Source organism: Poromitra crassiceps, assembly GCF_964638095.1.
Source record: "Poromitra crassiceps genome assembly, chromosome: 2".
NCBI classification, from domain to species: Eukaryota; Metazoa; Chordata; class Actinopteri; order Beryciformes; family Melamphaidae; genus Poromitra; species Poromitra crassiceps.
The window spans coordinates 79541295-79561025 of record NC_139624.1 but is presented as its reverse complement, the minus strand read 5'-3'; the positions used below and the strand labels follow the sequence as shown (position 1 = coordinate 79561025).

Genomic DNA, 19731 nt, shown 5'->3' with positions numbered 1-19731 from the left:
ACCACAAAATAAAACTTTTTCTTTCTTTAAGAACATAAACTTATGACTATTATTAATATTTTCAACAGTCACTGTCCACGCGTTCCTCGGATTCTCCTCGCTCACGGCGCGATACGCTTACTTGCTCACAGCTTAACCTCGGCGATCTGCAGTGGCTGATCTGAAGAATCCGGGTCACGGCACCAGATGTAACAGCCACTATTCTGCGTTGTGTATTTGGATGTTATGTTGTTGGCTGAATGACAGGCACACACCGTTGCTGGGATCACTGGGTTTACTTCACATGTAAAGACAAAAACACGGTGTCACACACCACTTCACGTCTCTCTCTCCACATATCTCGGCAACAAGTTAGTGCAACTGCCATTTGCGTCCGGGCGTGTAACACCAAAATACCACCCCAGGGGAACAAAAAGCTAACGTAGTTAAACCAGTAGGGTGGGACCTATTAGAAAGAATAGATTTAGGGGAAGTTCACTAATACAACAGAAATCGGGACAAATAAATAAACAAAATAAAATAAATAAAATAAGCTCGGCTACAGCAGCACAGAGCCCTAAGAGCTCTGCGTACAGGAAATCCAGTGTGCACTCGTACACCTGGCAGGACGATTGAAGTCAAACGAGCATAACAATAATAAATGTTTTAAACATAATTTCCAAGCGTATTGTATTGAATTCACTATGGCATAAGATCAAGCAGCATTTGGAAAAGTGACTCATATCCCCCCCCCAGTGCCACCCACCTCTACCTCCAGCTCAGTTAAAATTCTATTCAGCATGTTATCTTATTGGCAAGATTGCTAATAATAAACTGAACAATATTGTCAAATGATCAAAGCGGCGTTGGTGTGTCTGTTAGCTGTGAAGTTCAAGCACCAACACTTCAAGCACCAACACTTCAAGCACCAACACTTCAAGCATCAACACTTCAAGCATCAACACTTCAAGCATCAACACTTCAAGCATCAACACTTCAAGCATCAACACTTCAAGCATCAACACTTCAAGCATCAACACTTCAAGCACCAACACTGTCTGACTAACGCCTCTTTTTTTCTGGATCAAACTCAAGTGCTTTAAATTGAAGTGGGCCTTTGGGGGCAGAGATTGAGATGTTTCCAGAATTTTAATGCTCCCTTTTCAATTGTTTCATTTAAGGAGAGCTGCCAGGTTCCCCTGTATCTGTCTTTATCCCTCCCCCTCTCTCCTCCCTCTGTCTCTCCTCCTCTCTGTCTCTCTCCCTCTCCTTGGCTCTCTGTCTCTCTCTCTCTCTCCCTCTCTCTGCCTCACACTGAACAGTCTTTTGTGTGTGTGTGTGTGTGTGTGTGTGTGTGTGTGTGTGTGTGTGTGTGTGTGTGTGTGTGTGTGTGCGTGTGTGCGTGTGTGTGTGTGTGTTTTGCAGGAATGTGAGTTCAGCAGGCGAGGAGGCGAGGCGGAGGATGAGAGAGTGCGACGGCCTGACGGACGCCCTGCTGTACGTCATCCAGACCTCTCTGGGCAGCAGCGAGATCGACAGCAAGGTGTGTGTGTGTGCGTGCGCATGTGCGTGTGTACAGTGTGCGTGTGCGTGTGTGTGTGTGTGTGTGTGTGTGTGTGCGTGCGTGCGTGCGCATGTGCGTGTGTACAGTATGTGAGAATGAAAATGTAAACAGTTACCTCTCGCTGCAGCTTGAAGTGTTTTTTATGTTGTCCCATTTTTATGCCGGCGATAGCCAGGCCGGAGGCATTATGGATTCGGGTTGTCTGTCTGTCTGTCTGTCCATCCGTCCGTCTGCCCGTACATACGTCCATCCGTATGTACGTCCGTACCACTGACCTAAATAATATGGACAGAGCTATCCCTTTGATCTTGGTCTCCCGTTTGGAGTTGAAACGTTGGCCGTCACCATCTTGATTTTTTGTCAGCAGAGTGGGAGGGAATGGGTTGAGTCCTTCCGCAACTCACGTGAGATGGGAGTTTCCCAGAGTCGCAGCTCCGCCTGCTATTGGTCCGTGATCAGCAAGCTGCGTGATCACTGGACAGGCGATCTGTCAATCACCCCCTTTTCTATCATCTATTTTACTCCAAACGGGCAAGATATGATACCCCTGCCCCCCACAGTTGTTATGAAAAGGTGGAATTAGCTATAGACCAAAACCGTGTTTCCGTCCAGGCTGTAAAGATGTTTAATTACTGTTACAAAGTGGGGCATTTTAACATGAATGATGGGACTTCTGAGGCCTGCCTCAAGTGGTCATCTTCAGGGGAAAGGGGCTGGGCTTGCCCACTGGTCCGTACATAGGTCCGTCGATCCGATGGTGGGTAATATGATATCTGAGGAACGCATTGACGGAATTTCATCAAATTTGCTTCAAACATCGACTTGGACTCAAGGATGAACTGATTAGATTTTGGTGGTCAAAGTTCAAAGTTCAAGATCACTGTGACCTGATGAACGCCATTCCCAAGTTCGTTAACGCGATATCTCAGGAACGACTTGACGGAATTTCTTCCAATTTGGCTCAAACATCGACTTGGATGCAAGGATGAACTGATTAGATTTTGGTGGTCAAAGGTCAAGGTCACTGTGACCTCTCGAATGCCATTTCCAAGCTCGTTAACGTGATATCTCAGGAATGCCTTGATGGAATTTCTTAGACTTTGCCTCAAACGTCCACTTGGACTCAAGGATGAACATTTCATGCTCGTTAACGCGATATCTCAGGAATGCCTTGACAGAATTTCATCCAATTTTCCTTAAACGCCCACTTGGACTCAAGGATGAACTGATTAGATTTTGGTGGTTAAAGGTCAAAGTTCAATGTCACTGTGACCTCACAAACGCCATTTTCAAGTTTGTTAATGTGATATCTCAAGAACGCCTTGACGGAATTTCTTCCAATTTGCCTCAAACGTCCACTTGGAGTCAAGGATTAACTGATTAGATTTTGGTGGTTAAAGTTCAAGGGTACTGTGACATCACGACCACTGGTTTCATGCTCGTTAACATAATATCTCAGGAACGTCTTGACGGAATTTCTTCCAATTTGCCTCAAACGTCCACTTGGAGTCAAGGATTAACTGATTAGATTTTGGTGGTTAAAGTTCAAGGGTACTGTGACATCACGACCGCTCGTTTCATGCTCGTTAACATAATATCTCAGGAACGTCTTGACGGAATTGAATCCAATTTGCCTCAAACGTCCACTTGGACTCAAGGATGAACTGATTACATTTTGGTTGTCAAAGCTCAAGGTCACTGTGACCTCACGAACGCCATTTTCAAGCTCGGTAACGCCATATCTCAGTAACAACTTCACATTTGGCTCAAACGTCAAAGTCTGGACAGACATGCATGTCGACTGTTCACTTGTTGGCGGAGGCATATATCCGTGGTGCGGTCATTCTAGTTTTGTTTAGTTTTGTCTTGTGTTGTGAGGGAATGTGTGTGTTATCTGTGAGTGAGTGTGTGTGTGTGTGTGTGTGTGTGTGTGTGTGTGTGTGTGTGTGTGTGTGTGTATGTGTGTGTGTGTGTGCGCACGCACGCGCGCTCGTGCATCTATCACTCTGTGTGTGTGTGTGCGCGTGTGTGTGTGTGTGCGCGTGTGCGCGCGTGCGCACACGTGTTTGTCTATGACTCAGTGTGTGTGTGTGGGCAAGTCAATACTACATAAACAGTGTCATGGATGGCTGCTTTCTCAAGGTCTCCCTGTCTCCCAGCCGCTCTAAATGGCCGTCCTTAATCACTGTTTAACAGCCCGCCCCTCTCCACCGTCTGACTGCAGTCACTGGAGGGCCACGGCTGTCTCCACAGTAACGAAGATTGATTGGCAGGTGCGGCGGCCAATGGTCACCGCTGCATTAGCGAGGTGCATTAGCCATGCACTTCTGCCCAAATGCTGCCAGGAGGCTCACAAAAATTGCTCTCTCCTCACTCCCAATGGAGATCCAGGATTTGTGTTTTGATCGCCGCCTCTGTTGTCTCCCCTCTGCCTTTCATGTCCACAAATCAAGAGCAAACTGCACAAGATCACTAGAATATTCACATTTTATATGAGAACTATGTTTTACGGTGGATTCTTCCATTATCCTTAATCTACAGACCTCTGCTATTATGCTATGTACAGATGTGAGGGAGTTTGAGGGATATTTAAATGGGTTTCACAGTTTGTGGTGGAACAAACCTCACAGACAGACATATTCAGTATGATATTTATATTTTACATGTTATATAATATTGATATTTTAGTAACATTGCACACAATGTGATTGTTACCATATGGCAAAAGTGTATTCTGTCAGGTAACTCTAGAAATCCCATAATAAACAGTTTATTTGTGTGCACGTAAACACACTCATTGTGAGCGGCTTAGTTGATGGGCCACCCTATTCTGACTGATTATTTGTCATCATTGGCACTGATTGTCATCATTCAGCTACAAAGCAAATCATGTAGTTTTTACCCTTTTAATATTGCCTTTCATAACATGACAACGTTTTAATTGGTTACCATTTCTCACTAGCAAGTGCTAATTAGGTCACATTAATAAAAACATAAACAGGAAAAAAGGCAATAAAATGGCTTCAACATGGACTCCAATGATGCATGCATCTTTCGGAGACCTTTAGTCATTAAAGGTTGTAGGGAACTGGGACGTTTTAAATGGCTTTAATCAACTTCTCATCAATTTTGCACTTGCCAAGTGGATATTGTTCATACAACAAAATCACACGGGAAATCTGATTAGCTGTTGACATCCGATGACAAACAGTTTAGCCGTGGCAAACTTTTCTCAGCCGACAAGCTTGTTGACGGTCCACAAATGAACCAAGTTTCCCTGGTCCCTGAGCTAGAAATGAACTCCTGACCTCCTGTTGAATGTGTTGCTCGCTGCGTGTGGACACCAACTATGGCCTGCTTTACTCCATGGTTCACAAACATTGCTGCTTCAGAATCCATGTCAATAAATGTCTATAAAAGGTCACTTTATTCCCCCGAGTGTTCTTTCAACACTCGGGCAACTCTAGCAGAAAGGGCAAGTATACCGACAGCTGTGTCCTACTGTTGTGTGCCAAGGTGCACATCATCTGAACACCATCTCACAGGCCCCACACTTAAAAAGCTATTAGACATGAATGGATCTCAAGAACCTCACATTTAACATATTTGGCCCATTATCACTAGAGTCCATGAGGTAATGAAGTGGCAGCAGGATGATGTATTGAGTCGGGACAGCAGAGGACCTGTGCCCATGCCCCTGTGTTACCAAGCACCCGCCCTGCTGAAGTGTCCTTGAGCAACACCCTGAATCCTTCCCAGCAGCGGCAGTGCTGCTCTCTATCTGACTCTGACCTCAGGATCACATTATTCATAGTAATGCAAAAACCAAGAGTCTTTGCACTCCCCAAACCACGCAACCTAAAACGACAGCATGCTGAATAACTGTGAAATAACAGATGGAAATAGAAAATGCCACAGTAAATTGTAAATTAAAGTGTAACTTCATCTACATCGTTCCATTATAGCATGTGAATAGAATTTCAGACATGACTGCGACTTGCTGGAGTGAGACATTGTTTTGTTTTTCCGCGTCTCTTGAGGCCGTTCAATTATTAGTTGTTGTTGTGTAAACCGACGGTCAGACAGAAAGAAGACGGATGATTTGTCTTTGTTAATTTCCACTCGGTTGACTCCATGACACCCCTTTCTACTGATACTAAACACACACACACACACACACACACACACACACACACACACACACATGCACACAAATCCAGTCAAAGTACACACACAGATAACAGATACTGTAAGTACTCGATCTCTTTCACACACACTCACACACACACACACACACACACACACACACACACACACACACACACACACACACTTTCTCAGCTGGCGGGTGTGCCTCCAAACTTGGTGTTAAATGGGGTGTGATACAGTGTATTGGCTCTGTCATTTTTCCTCATTTACCTGAGTTTCCTCTAATCTCATTTCAAAGTCAGGGCTAAGAAAATATACAAGCTGATTAAATGTGAGATTATTCGGGACGCACCGATTGTGGAATTCTTGTCGGATACCGATGTTTAAAGGGATAGTTCAGATTTTTTGATGTGGGGTTGTATGAGGTACTTGCTGACAGTCACTGTACTACATGCAGTAGAATGCAGCCGGTCTAGTCCCAGTTTGGAGAAATGGAGACCGGCTGCATCAGGGAAGTAGAGGTTTCTGCTGAGGGTGAATAGGGTCACGAGCAAAAATGTAAAAATAAAAAATAAACAGGGAAAAAAGGAAACAAAATGCCTCCATACTGCTCACCTCCCGTAATCCAAGTCTCCACAAGCCCTGGGATGCCAAGTTGACTTGAAAAGATGTCATTTAAACCCTGTTTTTAGCTGAAATCTGCACTGTTCGTAGCAGGTGGTGCAGCACCCCACTTGTAGCAGCCCCTGGCTAAAAACAAGCTAAAAACAGAGTGTAAATTACATCTTTTCAAAGGCGCTTCACTTCAACACGGATTCACGTAACACCACGAAACTTTGCAGATAAGTAGGCCATGGGCCAAGGAAGAACTTTCCACACCCACTAGCCAAAAGGGGGCGTGGTAATGGGCGTGGCCAATCACTAAAACGTGCCTAACTTCCAAATGGCTTCACGTAACACCACGAAACATGGTAGAACGGTTGTAGTTTTTTTTTTTTTTTTTTTTTTCCCTATTTTGTGACAGAAAGAACAAAGGAAAAAAACTGCTTTACAGTCCATCAAGCTATCTTTGAATGTGCACAAATTCAATCATCCAATCAAATGTATGAAGCAACCTTTAACATAACCTTCTTTCACATGACAAAGATTTTTTGTGTGAAAAATAACTGTTTCAAAAACCGTTTTCGCTTGCTACACATTAACTACTCACAACAGATAAACATCGGCCACTGCCGTCGGTGGATGTCATCTTATTTGCTGAGTTGGTGAATATCGGCCATACATCGTTATGGGCTCTGCATCTCTAGAGATGATCACCTTTTCTCTTTTTTCCATCTCCCACTCTTTGTCTCCCTCTGGTGTCTCTCACCTCTCCCTCTGGTGTCTCTCACCTCTCCCTCTGGTGTCTCTCACCTCTCCCTCTGGTGTCTCTCACCTCTCCCTCTGGTGTCTCTCACCTCTCCCTCTGGTGTCTCTCACCTCTCCCTCTGGTGTCTCTCACCTCTCCCTCTGGTGTCTCTCACCTCTCCCTCTGGTGTCTCTCACCTCTCCCTCTGGTGTCTCTCACCTCTCCCTCTGGTGTCTCTCACCTCTCCCTCTGGTGTCTCTCACCTCTCCCTCTGGTGTCTCTCACCTCTCCCTCTGGTGTCTCTCACCTCTCCCTCTGGTGTCTCTCACCTCTCCCTCTGGACCACCTCTCCCTCTGGTGTCTCTCACCTCTCCCTCTGGTGTCTCTCACCTCTCCCTCTGGTGTCTCTCACCTCTCCCTCTGGACCACCTCTCCCTCTGGTGTCTCTCACCTCTCCCTCTGGTGTCTCTCACCTCTCCCTCTGGTGTCTCTCACCTCTCCCTCTGGTGTCTCTCACCTCTCCCTCTGGTGTCTCTCACCTCTCCCTCTGGTGTCTCTCACCTCTCCCTCTGTCTCGCTCGAGGGCGGGGGTGTGCGGCTCTTAGTGTAAAAGTGTGAGAGTGGGTGGTTTTTATTAGCGTGCTTCGACTTTGAGTGTGCGCCGTGTTTCCAAGCAAGATAACAAGTCTCTCTTCTCAACTGTCATTCTTTGTTTCTTCATCTTTTTCTCTCCTCTTCTCCTTTCCTACCTCGCCTTCCTTCCCACCCTCTCACCTTCTCCAACTCTCTCTCTTTCTCTCTCTCTCTCTGTCTCTCTCTCTCTCTCTCTCTCTCTCTCCAGACCATAGAGAACTGTGTGTGCATCCTGAGGAACCTGTCGTACCGTCTGGCTGCGGAGACATCCCACGGCCAGCAGGGCGGGTCGGAAGAGCTGGACGGCCTGCTTTGCGACGCCAATGGCCGCGACGGTGAAAGCTCCGGCTGCTGGGGCAAGAAGAAGAAGAAAAAGAAGGGTGCCGATCAGGTGAGGAAGGAGAGGAGACAATGGAGATGTGGACAGATGCGTTAATCGGTTTATTTGTTGGTTGATAATCTGGTCGATGCACTGGATAGATTGCTAGATCCCAGGAGAGATGTGATGGGGCTAAAAGTGTCAGTATATAAAAACATTGTGTCAACAATCTTTTGGTATGTTTTTGTCATGTACAACATGTTTCATGACAGGTGACCTGTTCATACATATCAGAAACACATGGCCGCGGACAGGAGACTGAGGCAGATTTTTGCCATTCCTATCAGTATGTGTATATGTTATATTTTTTCAGGGCAAAGAAAAAGTACAAAGAATTCTAACTGGGGGGTAAAAATGTATAAGCAAGGATTCACAGTTGAGTGAACTAGTATTTTTCACTGTGATGAGACAGTTGTGCCTTCAACTGGTACTCTGAAGGGACCTGTGTGGTAAATAATGGAGAAAAGCGATGAAAATCATAGATCAAAGAATATTCTACAAGCTGAGTTGAAAAGCACCAGCTTCCTTTATAATGTATTAACTGGGAGATTGAGCCTCACGAGCCACTTTCTTGCTGTTTTTATCACTCTTTTTTATAGTTGAAACTACGTTCTTTCGTTCAAACCAGAGCTATTTTAGTGAAAAGCTTCATGACTTTTCTTGGTGTGCTCTCACCTCCCTGCTCTCCACTCTCTCGTGCTTTGTTTCACACTGTGAAAGTACAGGTGTTCTTCTCTCCATGGCCCAGGCATCATGTACTCAGCCTTGAAAGTACACCTGACTTGCCTACAGAGCACTTTAGACTGGGCCGCAAGCTTGTGTGTGTGTGTGTGTGTGTGTGTGTGTGTGTGTGTGTGTCTGTGTGTGTGTGTGTGTGTGTGTGTGTGTGTGTGTGTGTGTCTGTGTGTATGTGTGTGTGTGTGTGTGTGTGTGTGTGTGTGTGTGTGTGTGGTGTGTGTGTGTCTGTGGTGTGTGTGTGTGTGTGTGGTGTGTGTGTGTGTGTGTGTGTGTGTGTGTATGTATGTGTGTGTGTGTGTGTGTGTCTGTGGTGTGTGTGTGTCTGTGGTGTTTGTGTGTGTGTGTGTGTGTGTGTGTGTGTGTGTGTGTGTGTGTGTGTTTATGTGTGTGTGTCTGTGGTGTTTGTGTGTGTGTGTGTGTGTGTGTGTGTGTGTGTGTGTGTGTGTGTGTGTGTGTTTATGTGTGTGTGTCTGTGGCGCGCGCATGTGTGTGTGTGTGTGTGTGTGTGTGTGTGTGTGTGAGCCTGTGTGCGTGTGTTCACTTGAGTAATACATGTTGTAGACAGACAGACAGAGATGGACACACACAGACAGCGAGACAGGCAGACAGCGAAACAGGTGGGAGAGAATGAGAGAACAGAAAGTGAAATAGGGCTGGAAAGTAATAATAAGTAGAGAGCATCTTGTGATGGGATCACACCAACTTAAAACGAATGTGGGCCAGGGGCGTAAAGTGTGTGTGTGTGTGTGTGTGTGTGTGTGTGTGTGTGTGTGTGTGTGTGTGTGTGTGTGTGTGTGTGTGTGTCGGGGGGGGGGGGGGGGGGGGGGGGGGGGCAATGGCCCCTTCTCTGCTATCTACCCCCCTACTTCCAGCCCCACACTCATCTTCTGCTGCTGGTAATACTATTCAAAACCGCACAGGGAGGTCAGGGTCAGGGCGAGCTACTAGAGCTGCACCTCTGGAGCTGGAGGGGATTCAGTGTTGTCCACTGCTGCCAAAGAAAAAGGAGAGAGAGGATTTTCAATGTGAAGCAGCTTAGTTAGATAGACTCCATTTGTTTCGACAAAAGAAGTTGGACCTTTCTTTTTGCCCATGATTTCATCCAATGCTTTCCATATTATTTTTTACTGTCATGACCGCTATCATAAATTATCTGTTGATAATAAGTTTTCTTCTTAACTCTGTTCAGCTTCATCACCTGATTTCTTAGTTAGCAGTAAAACTTTTTGTCAAAGCAGAAAGAGTAGTAAGAAGCGTTTCTTGTAGTACTTCCACATGCCTCAAATCATAACATAAGAGGCCTTTGATTGCATGATCAGAGAACGCTGGTGTCTATGTATAGCTGCGCATTAAGTCTCTCACACACACACACACACACACACACACACACACACACACACACACACACACACACACACACAGACACACACACACAAACACACACACACACACACACACACACACACACACACACACACACACACACACTGTACACCATATACACCCCTCTCACAGGAAACACACTAGCCTAGTTTCCATGAGAGAAAGGGAGGAGAAACAACAGAGCAAGAGCGAGAAGGTCACGAGAGGAAGAGAGAGGCAGCGGGAGAGAGGAGGATGGAAATAGAAGAAGAGAAACCAGTGTGTGTGTGTGTGTGTGGTGGGGGGGGGTGTGTGTGTGAGATTTCTTTTACATTTTTTTTTACATTAAAAAATGCTATAATGCTATTTTTTTTTACCCAGGAATGTGTGGCCCGTGCTGGAATTGCATTTTTATTTATTTTTTACACACAATGCACCTGAACTCCACTTACTGCCACTTACTGATACTTATGCTTAAATTAAGCCACTCATATTCTGCTTTATTTCAAGAAAAACATTTTGGCTAGTGGAAATTCTAATTGGCTGGTAACTTTAAAATCTAGCAGCCATATTGGCAGGTGGTCCAAAAAGTTCATTTCAAGCCCTTGCAGGGAGAGCAGGTGGTGACATAGGAGTGAGTGAGGAAAGGATCAAATATTGGTGGTTAAGACTGAATAATGACATCACAACTGTTAATTTAAACTAAATCTACTTAACTAAATCTGGCTTCAAATGCCCCAGATTTGTCGTGGCCCCCAGCCCTCGGCCCTCAGCAAAATGTGGCCCTTGGTGAAAAGTAATTGGGGACCCCTGCTGTAAAGCATGACTCAAAATTAATATTAATGTTAATGTTACAATAACGGTTTTATTTTGAAAGCCCTAAAGCGGTTGACCTACTTTTACATTCTGGCCGTCTTGATGCCCGTGCCGTTGATGTTGAACATACTCGTCTCAACCTAGAAAGAGTGCTGTGAATCACAGCCTGTGATGCAAGTTTTTTCCCCTTTCTTTTTTTTGTTGGCATATTTCAGTCAGTCGCGTACCATCACTCCAGAAAAGGCGCGGCAAATACATTAAATCAAGAGGAAGAGAAGGAGACGGTGAGGAAAATAATGATAATTAATAATAATATTAATATCAATATACTCATTAATAATAAAAAATAATAAAAATTAAATAATAATGCTTTTACATTTATGCCGTTCAGAGGCGATGCGTTAATAAGCCGTCACTTCGAGGATCGCTCTATCGGCTAAACTGAATGGCTTGGTCACTTTTAGATCAGTCAGTAGTTTGTGAATATTAGTGACTTTTTTGGCCAATCTAAAAAGGGACGAGAGAGACTGAGATAAAGCAAGAGAGAGCATCGTGCCTAGCTGAAAAAGGTGTGGGCATGTCACTCAACAACAGAGAGGTTCACACATCAAGGGACTCCGCTGTAGGGCAGGAGAGGATAGAGAGCTGTGCAGCTTGAGGGCTTATTGCTCAAAGCGGCAGGAGTGACATGTTCTCCCGTGGTCTCTCTGTTCAAATGTTTCTCTCTTTTTGCCCCTTAGCACCTCCGCTCCCCCCAACCTGCAATACCACCCACCACCACTGCTACATCACAGGGTGACAGGGAGTCATTTACACAGGCTTTCTCTGAGTCTCTTTGACTTTTTAAAATAGGTCAGGGTGTGGCGTGCTGTGTGGAGATCTCCGTTCACTTCTAGACACACGCACAGTCATCCTGAGTGAACGCAACACAAGCACACACACAGACACACACGCACACACAGACACACACACACACACACACACACACACACACCAGAACGCACTTGACCTGCAAGTACATTATGCTCCCAAGGACACACACCATTATGGATCTGACTATCGTGTAATTTATTGCTTGTTTTTAATGAATCAAAAGCCAAAATATGTCTGTCCTAGAGGTTAGAGAATCTGTCTTGTGACCTGTCTTGTGGTTGAATTCAAATAAGTTTGAATCCCAGGAGCAGCTGGCAAAATGTGGGCGGGGAAAGTGAATGCACTCTTCTCCCATAGCAATTACTGCAGAAGTGCCCTTGAGCAAGGCCGCAGCAGCAGTAGGAGACTGTGGTTGTACTGGGCTGCTCCCAGCTGTGGAGGTGTGAAACAGGGAATTGGTGGAAAAAGAGTTCAATGTTCTCAGTTGACTTTCCCTGGATTAATAAAGGTTAAAAATTCAGGTTAAAATTGATAGCTGCTGTGCAGCGGTGAGTCGGAGCCAGGCATTTTGAGGAGCGAGAGGGAGAAGAAGAGGTAGAAGAAAAGGAGGAAGACAAAGGGTCATCAGCTGACCTTTCCGGACCAAAAACATCCTTAGAACTTGAAATACCTTTGAAATAATGTCTTTTCTAACCCACACAGCACAATGCCTTAGTAGGCAAAAGCATATTTATTCTGCTTCTCTCTGGGGCTTGAACCTTTGCTACCAGTGGAAAATCGTGATCTTGTTGAGCTTCTTGGGAAGCAGTGAAATCAGAGGAAGCTTCACACTATGACCTAGCCATACACCAGGGTGCAGCATAACAGCCATCCATTCATTTACAGGCAGATTTCAAACTAGTATCAGATAGAAGAAGAATATTAGCCGTGTTCGGAATGGTTCACTCATTCACTCACTCACTATTCCCCATATGGTGTTTATCATATAGTGAACCTATATAGGGAACGATCCAACGAGTTTCGGACTCGTGATATTTTGCTCACGTGGCGTCACGGGCTGATCCTACTAGCTCCTATGCTACGTACAAAAAGCCCCGCTCTCTGGTGGGGTTCAACTACATTTTTATATGAAACACAGGAAGTGATGTCATAGGCACCGATACTGCAGTTACAGCACCCCCCTGCATTTTATAGCTCTCTTGAATGGTGCTGTGTTATTGTCTGTCTGACATAATTTGTACACCTTTTTTTTGTAAATAAAGTAAAAAGAGGAGTAATAGCAGGGTAAATTAATCAATCTCCCCACAGGTACTGTATATGGGAGAAATTGTAGGGTACATTCTCTGTTCACTAGAAATTGCTCTGCATTGTGCGTATTTTTACAGTGGACTATATAGTTGAGAATTTGGACACTAGTACAAAATGCTCAATACACTATAGTCCACTATTTCCACTATTTCTGTAATAGGGAGCGGTTGCGAACAGGGCTACTGACAAATACAAAGTGTCTGGCAGAAAAATCTGTCCCACAAAAAATAAACGCACAGCAGATCAGGAAGCTGCTGCTGACAGTGGTTAATGATGAGGATGATGACCACTTAGCACTTACCTCCTCTCTCCATCCTCTTCCATCTTCTTCACACCTCCACCCTGCCTCGCCTCTCCTCCCCTCTCCTCCCCTCTCCTCTCCTCCCCGCAGTGGGATGGTGTGGGCCCCTTTCCAGACACGGCGGAGCCCCCCAAAGGGGTTCAGATGCTGTGGCACCCCACCATCGTGAAGCCCTACCTCACCCTGCTGTCTGAGTGCTCCAACCCCGACACCCTGGAGGGAGCAGCAGGGGCTCTTCAGAACCTGGCCGCAGGCAGCTGGAAGGTAAGGCACTAGTTCAAGTTTGCTTTCTTATTTCTCGACTTGGAACGTCTCTGTCATACATGAATATCCTTGAAACATGGGAATATAATAAGACGTTTGAATGATATTTAATGCTGGGTGTTTTGATCTTGGCATCTTACTATCATCTGCCTGAGACTCGGGGTGATTTACAAGTTACTTGTGCGGAGGAAGACTGGGAGTGGCACTAACGTAAACCAACCTGTTGCCGTAAATCTATATAAACAAGAAGTGGCACTCAGTGGATTAATCTGCAACCAAATAATGTTCCAAAAGCAATGTAGTAGGTATATTTGTGACTGTTACAGTACATCACGCTGTCTGTACTCAACAGGCCTGAAAATTCAAACCCGAACCCGACCCGACACTAGTAAGTTTAAGCCTGAGCCCGACCCGGCCTGAGTCCGTCGGACTGGGTCGCATCCTGTCAGGCTCGGGCTGAAACTGAGAACTCTAGTCTGTAGGACAAAGTATTGAAGTATGTGTGTGCATGCGTGCGTGCGTGTGTGTCCTCGCCTGCGTGTGTGTGCGCGCGTCTGCTTGTGTGTTTGTGAATGAGTATGTATGCAAGCTACCTAGCTACCGACAACAGTCTGATTTAGAAAGTCTCCGAGCCTGAAGCCAAAGCCTGCGCTGCAGCCAGACGGTTGAATGGAGCAATACTTGTGAAATGTTCTGCTTCCATACCTCAAGCAGACAGGGTCCATTCACACAAGCAGATTTAGTGGAGCACATAGTGCTGGTCTGCTTCTATTGAAGAGGAATGTGGAGAGTTACAGTCAGGGATGGTAACGTTACCGGCGGCAGGGAAAATGTAAATCAGCGTCAGAATGACCTTGCGGAGTATGATAAATGTATGGGAACTGGCCGTGATGCAGAAACATAGTGACTATACTCTTCATAGTTCAGTAAGTACAGTACATACTGTAAGGCACGACAGGATCTCACATGATGAAAAGAGGGAAATGCAGTACATAAAGCACACTAGACCATGTATCCACACTACTCTGTGTACATTCAAGCAGTATGGTACTGTATACACTATGGTGCAGGCAGCACTGCAATGTACCATGTACCATGATAGAAGAACTGGAGCAGGAAACTATACTGGTGACACACAACGCAGATATTATATGAACCTTGGCTAAAGCATGTTGCCCTGCTGACTTTTATCTTCTTATTTTTCTGACCCCCAGCCATTTTTCTCCCCAAAAAAGACCTTTTCACAGCAACCTTTTGAGGTGGTAAAGCAGGTAACATTAACGAGGACCCTGGCACTGGAACACCTAAATTGAATGGAACCATAATAATTACACCTGCTTTACTTCCTGCTTTTACCACCTCAAAATGCTACTACGGCTGACGCGCGGGACTAGACTAGATGGGAAAGGGGGGGTGGGGGGGGGGGGGGGGGGGGATGGGAGCTGTTATATTGTGGTGTACTGGGGAGGGCAGCTGTGTTATATTGTAGTGTACTGGGGAGGGCAGCTGTTATATTATGGTGTACTGGGGAGGGCAGCTGTTATATTGTAGTGTACTGGGGAGGGCAGCTGTTATATTATGGTGTACTGGGGAGGGCAGCTGTTATATTGTAGTGTACTGGGGAGGGCAGCTGTTATATTGTAGTGTACTGGGGAGGGCAGCTGTTATATTGTAGTGTACTGGGGAGGGCAGCTGTTATATTGTAGTGCACTGGGGAGGGCAGCTGTTATATTGTAGTGTACTGGGGAGGGCAGCTGTTATATTGTAGTGTACTGGGGAGGGCAGCTGTTATATTGTAGTGTACTGGGGAGGGCAGCTGTTATATTGTAGTGTACTGGGGAGGGCAGCTGTTATATTGTAGTGTACTGGGGAGGGCAGCTGTTATATTGTAGTGTACTGGGGAGGGCAGCTGTTATATTGTAGTGTACTGGGGAGGGCAGCTGTTATATTGTAGTGTACTGGGGAGGGCAGCTGTTATATTGTAGTGTACTGGGGAGGGCAGCTGTTATATTGTAGTGTACTGGGGAGGGCAGCTGTTATATTGTAGTGTACTGGGGAGGGCAGCTGTAGCCTTGAGGGAGGTGAACATGAAGGAAAGAAAGGCAACAAAAAGCATGAGAGCGTAACCTTGGAATGGCTTTGAAATCATGAGGGTGCATCAGACATTTTGTTGCTCTTAAAATGGGTCAGAAAACATTTCTTTGGATAAAATGAAAAAGTAAATTTTTAAAGGTTTAAAGGTGTTAGTTTCTTTCTGTATAGGAGTTGAACACTAACATTTGATGTCTCCAAAGTGCTTTGAATGAAGAGGGCGTCTTCATAAACAACAGGCGGATGTGGGCCTGTAGTGCTAACAGAGGTGTAAGTACCAAGTGGGAGAGAGAGAGGACGGGGAGCGCACTACATCAGAGAGGGATTTCTCTGCGCTCCTGTAGATGTGCGTGGGAGGGCTGTGTATCTGATTTTGGTTTGTCGAGAACCTCCGGTGTTAGAGCTCTCTGCCCTGCACGCCATACCTGGGGACGGATAGAGAGAGAGAGAGCGAGAGAGAGAGAGAGAGAGATGGAAAAGGGAGTTAGATAGGAAGAGACAAGGCAGAAGGTGGAAATGGTGGGGGCAGGTGGTCTCCAGGAAATCACATTTTCTATTTCGGGGAATTACTGTGTGTGTGTGTGTGTGTGTGTGTGTGTGTGTGTGTGTGTGTGTGTGTGTGTGTGTGTGTGTGTGTGTGTGTTTGTTTGTGTGTGTTTGTGTGTGTTTGTGTTTGTGTTTGTGTGTGTGTGTGTGTGTGTGTGTGTGTGTGTGTGTGTGTGTGTGTGTGTGTGTGTGTGTGTGTGTGTGTGTGTGTGTGTGCGTGCGCGCGTGCACTGTGCGTGCACTGTGCGTGCGCGTGTATATTGTTGCGTCTCGTCTAAGCAAGCTCCCTCTCCTGGCTTAGAGAATAGTGCTGCTAACAGTTTTAGAGGGGGATGTGCTGGCGTACTGCTGGCGCGCTCTAGGCTCGGCTAAGCTCTTGGCTAAGGCACAGGATCTTTTCCCTACAAGGGTGGATATACACACTGAAAGATTTATTTCCTCAACTGATTATACGACCAAAGTATGGCCCGTGTTGATCTCTGAGACGAACAATGTGTTTTTGACCTTTCTGTAACCTGAAAAGGTTGTACAGAAAACTATCTGCTTTGCATGTGTTCAGACAGTTACCCACTGCCAATCCTAGGAGGAGCAGTCTATCACAGCCAGTCTTCCACTAGGTGGTGCCATGGAGCAGCCGGGGGTTAAGTGTCCTGTTCAAGGGCACCTTGATAGGGAGGCTGGAGTGATCTCAAAGCTCAGAAGTGTTCTCCGTGGCTCATATCATTCCCCCTCTGATAATCATCACTTGTGAGTCAGCCTCCCTCATATCACCCCTGAAATGTAACTTTTCCCACTCCACCTCCTCCGTAGTGATTAGTCTGTTCCATGTCTTTCCTCCAGCTTCCACTTGTATGAAATCACTGCTCTATTGTGGCTGACTCACAGCCAGTTAGTGGGAGAGAAAAAGGGTCAGCGCAGCGAGGCTAAAAACTGTGGCCAAAATAGACTTCATTCCAGTTTCCAGGAGTTTACTGACCAATCGCACAAGGGTGCAAGGGTGTGGCTAGTGTGTGCCAGAGCCATGTATATAGAAGAGTCCCGACATCTCCATTCACTCCAATGGACCAGTTTTTTACTCTCAAGAGTTCCAGGAAGTAAGGTCCTGGATTAAGCAGCATTGTCGAGTTGCAGCAAAATAGACAGTTTGTGTTGTACTCTGAAAGGGTTTTCCCCCCCGTAAATCAAATCACATTATCAGCTTTATTTTGCAAAAGTAGCGCGAGACCCATTCCTGGCTGTTCATTGGCTAATGAGTCTCGCATTATGGTCCTCCGCTGACGCCACTCTCTCTCTAGAGGACACTAGTGTGTGCAAAGTAACCCCAACCAATCAATGAAAGCTTGACGAGGAAGGGAGGACAGTGTTTTTGCCACAGTGCTATCAGCATGGTGCTTCAAATGGCAAATCCAGGGCAGTGGGTTCACTTCACTCTGATATAACTGGACATTACCTAACTTAATCATGGTTTACAGCACTTGAGAGAAACATTTTCTGCAATTTATGTGTTTTTTATTTTCAAATTAGGAAAGGGAAGTAAAAGTTCCATCGATTTGAAAACCTCTGAATGGTCGCGCCGCTCCCACAGCCCTCTTGTCGTAAAGATCATCTCCACAAATGCACCGTGGGATTCTTTTTTACTACTTTTTCATATGATCCGTTTCTTTTCTCTTTTTATTACTGTGTGGCCAGCTCACTGTTCAAGTCCCCATAGTGGGACTATGCCTCTAATGACTCCCCTCTCCATCCCCTACAGTGGTCACTTTCTGTTATTCAGTCTAACTGTCCCCCCCCCCCACTCTCCCTGTCAGTGGCCAGTTGATATTATTATAATTTTTTCTATATATATATATATATATATATATATATTTAGAACAATACGCAAACAAGACAAACGAACAGGCTCAGACACAGGAAAAGAAAAGAATAGGAAAAACATAGATACATCATGGACATTCAACATTACAACGTGGTGCTACCAGCCGCATATGTGCTTGTAAAGCGCTGACAAGGTTCTGCGCAGCCTCGACTTGGAGCCTTGCCGCCGCTCGAGACTGTGCATACTGGAACTTAACTCGGCGCGTTGGCTGCGGTACACGTCCAAAACATTATCTTGTCGTTTACCAAGAACTTACAATCATGTCGGTGGGGGGACATTTTATTGTCCCTCCATTTCAAAACTCATTCCGGTGAGCCTGCAGAAGGCTTTGCTAGATGAGGGACAAGCACTGTTAAATGAGGAAATGGCATTTCCTCATTCCTCACAACAAGGAGTTGACGCCGCGGAGTCACATTTTCGAGGAGCTGCACGCCCCCTCCGCCCAGCTGCGCCGATAGGACGCCCAGCTGCGGCGACCCCCTCGGCGCAGTCAGCGCCGGCGATTTCGCTCAAGCATAATTTGCGCTTAAGAGATATTGTGCAGTGGTCCATGGGATCCCGTACAAGGGGTCCATGAGAAACCAGTCATCTGTCGCCCCTAACCTCAGTCACTTGTCATTCTTAACTTTGCCAAAAACAGGTCCCAGATAGTTGAGAATATGTTCAAAAGGACGAACCTGAGTCTCTCCATCTGTATAACAGAGATCATGTCCATCAAAAACACCGAAAAGAAGGTGAAGAGGAATGATTGAGTTTTTTGGCGACAGTTGTCCCTGTGTCAGAGATTGTTGCACAGCTGTAGGGAAGTTCAGAGAAGACACTTGAAGATGGCGAGTTCTGCCTCTGGCTGCAGGGTTATTTTGTAGGCCTTAGAGTACCAATAAAATATTTTGGCCCATAATCCCGTCAGTGAAGGGCAGAACCAGAAGGCATGAGATAGTGTGCCCTCTACCCTAACACCTGTCACACAGTGGTGAAACAGAAGGGAAGATCTTATGTAATTTATGCTCGGAGTAGTGAAGTCGATGAGCGACTTTAAATTGGATCAGCTGGTGTCTGCTCTTAACTGAGCAATACGAAGTTCCCCCTGCCATGCTTTTCTAATCCTCTAAACCCAAATCTGTGCAGTGACTCGAACATATAAGGCCACTCAACCTGATCGAATGCCTTCTGTGCGTCGAGTGATAAAATCACTGCACCACTGGTCTTACTATGATCTGCGTATATAGTGTTGAGGAGGCGTCTGGCATTGAAGAAAGATGTTATTCAATCTAACTCTCTCTCCCCCTGCTCTCCCTGTCAGTGGTCTAACTCTCTCTCCCCCCGCTCTCCCTGTCAGTGGTCTAACTCTCTCTCCCCCCGCTCTCCCTGTCAGTGGTCTAACTCTCTCTCCCCCCGCTCTCCCTGTCAGTGGTCTAACTCTCTCTCCCCCTGCTCTCCCTGTCAGTGGTCTAACTCTCTCTCCCCCTGCTCTCCCTGTCAGTGGTCTAACTCTCTCTCCCCC

General features: G+C 45.9%; 1 protein-coding gene across 1 annotated transcript in view; it reads left to right on the top strand.

Annotated features, from left to right (window-relative positions):
• The window catches only part of ctnnd2a (catenin (cadherin-associated protein), delta 2a), a gene marked incomplete at both ends in the record, with an annotated part of 506376 nt that overhangs the window by 403972 nt on the left and 82673 nt on the right, over window positions 1–19731 (top strand). Inside the window, 3 exons of the mRNA XM_083657360.1 lie at window positions 1405–1522; window positions 7882–8064; window positions 13541–13714. Coding sequence (XP_083513486.1) covers window positions 1405–1522; window positions 7882–8064; window positions 13541–13714 — 475 coding nt within the window. The remainder of the gene's footprint in view (window positions 1–1404; window positions 1523–7881; window positions 8065–13540; window positions 13715–19731) is intronic.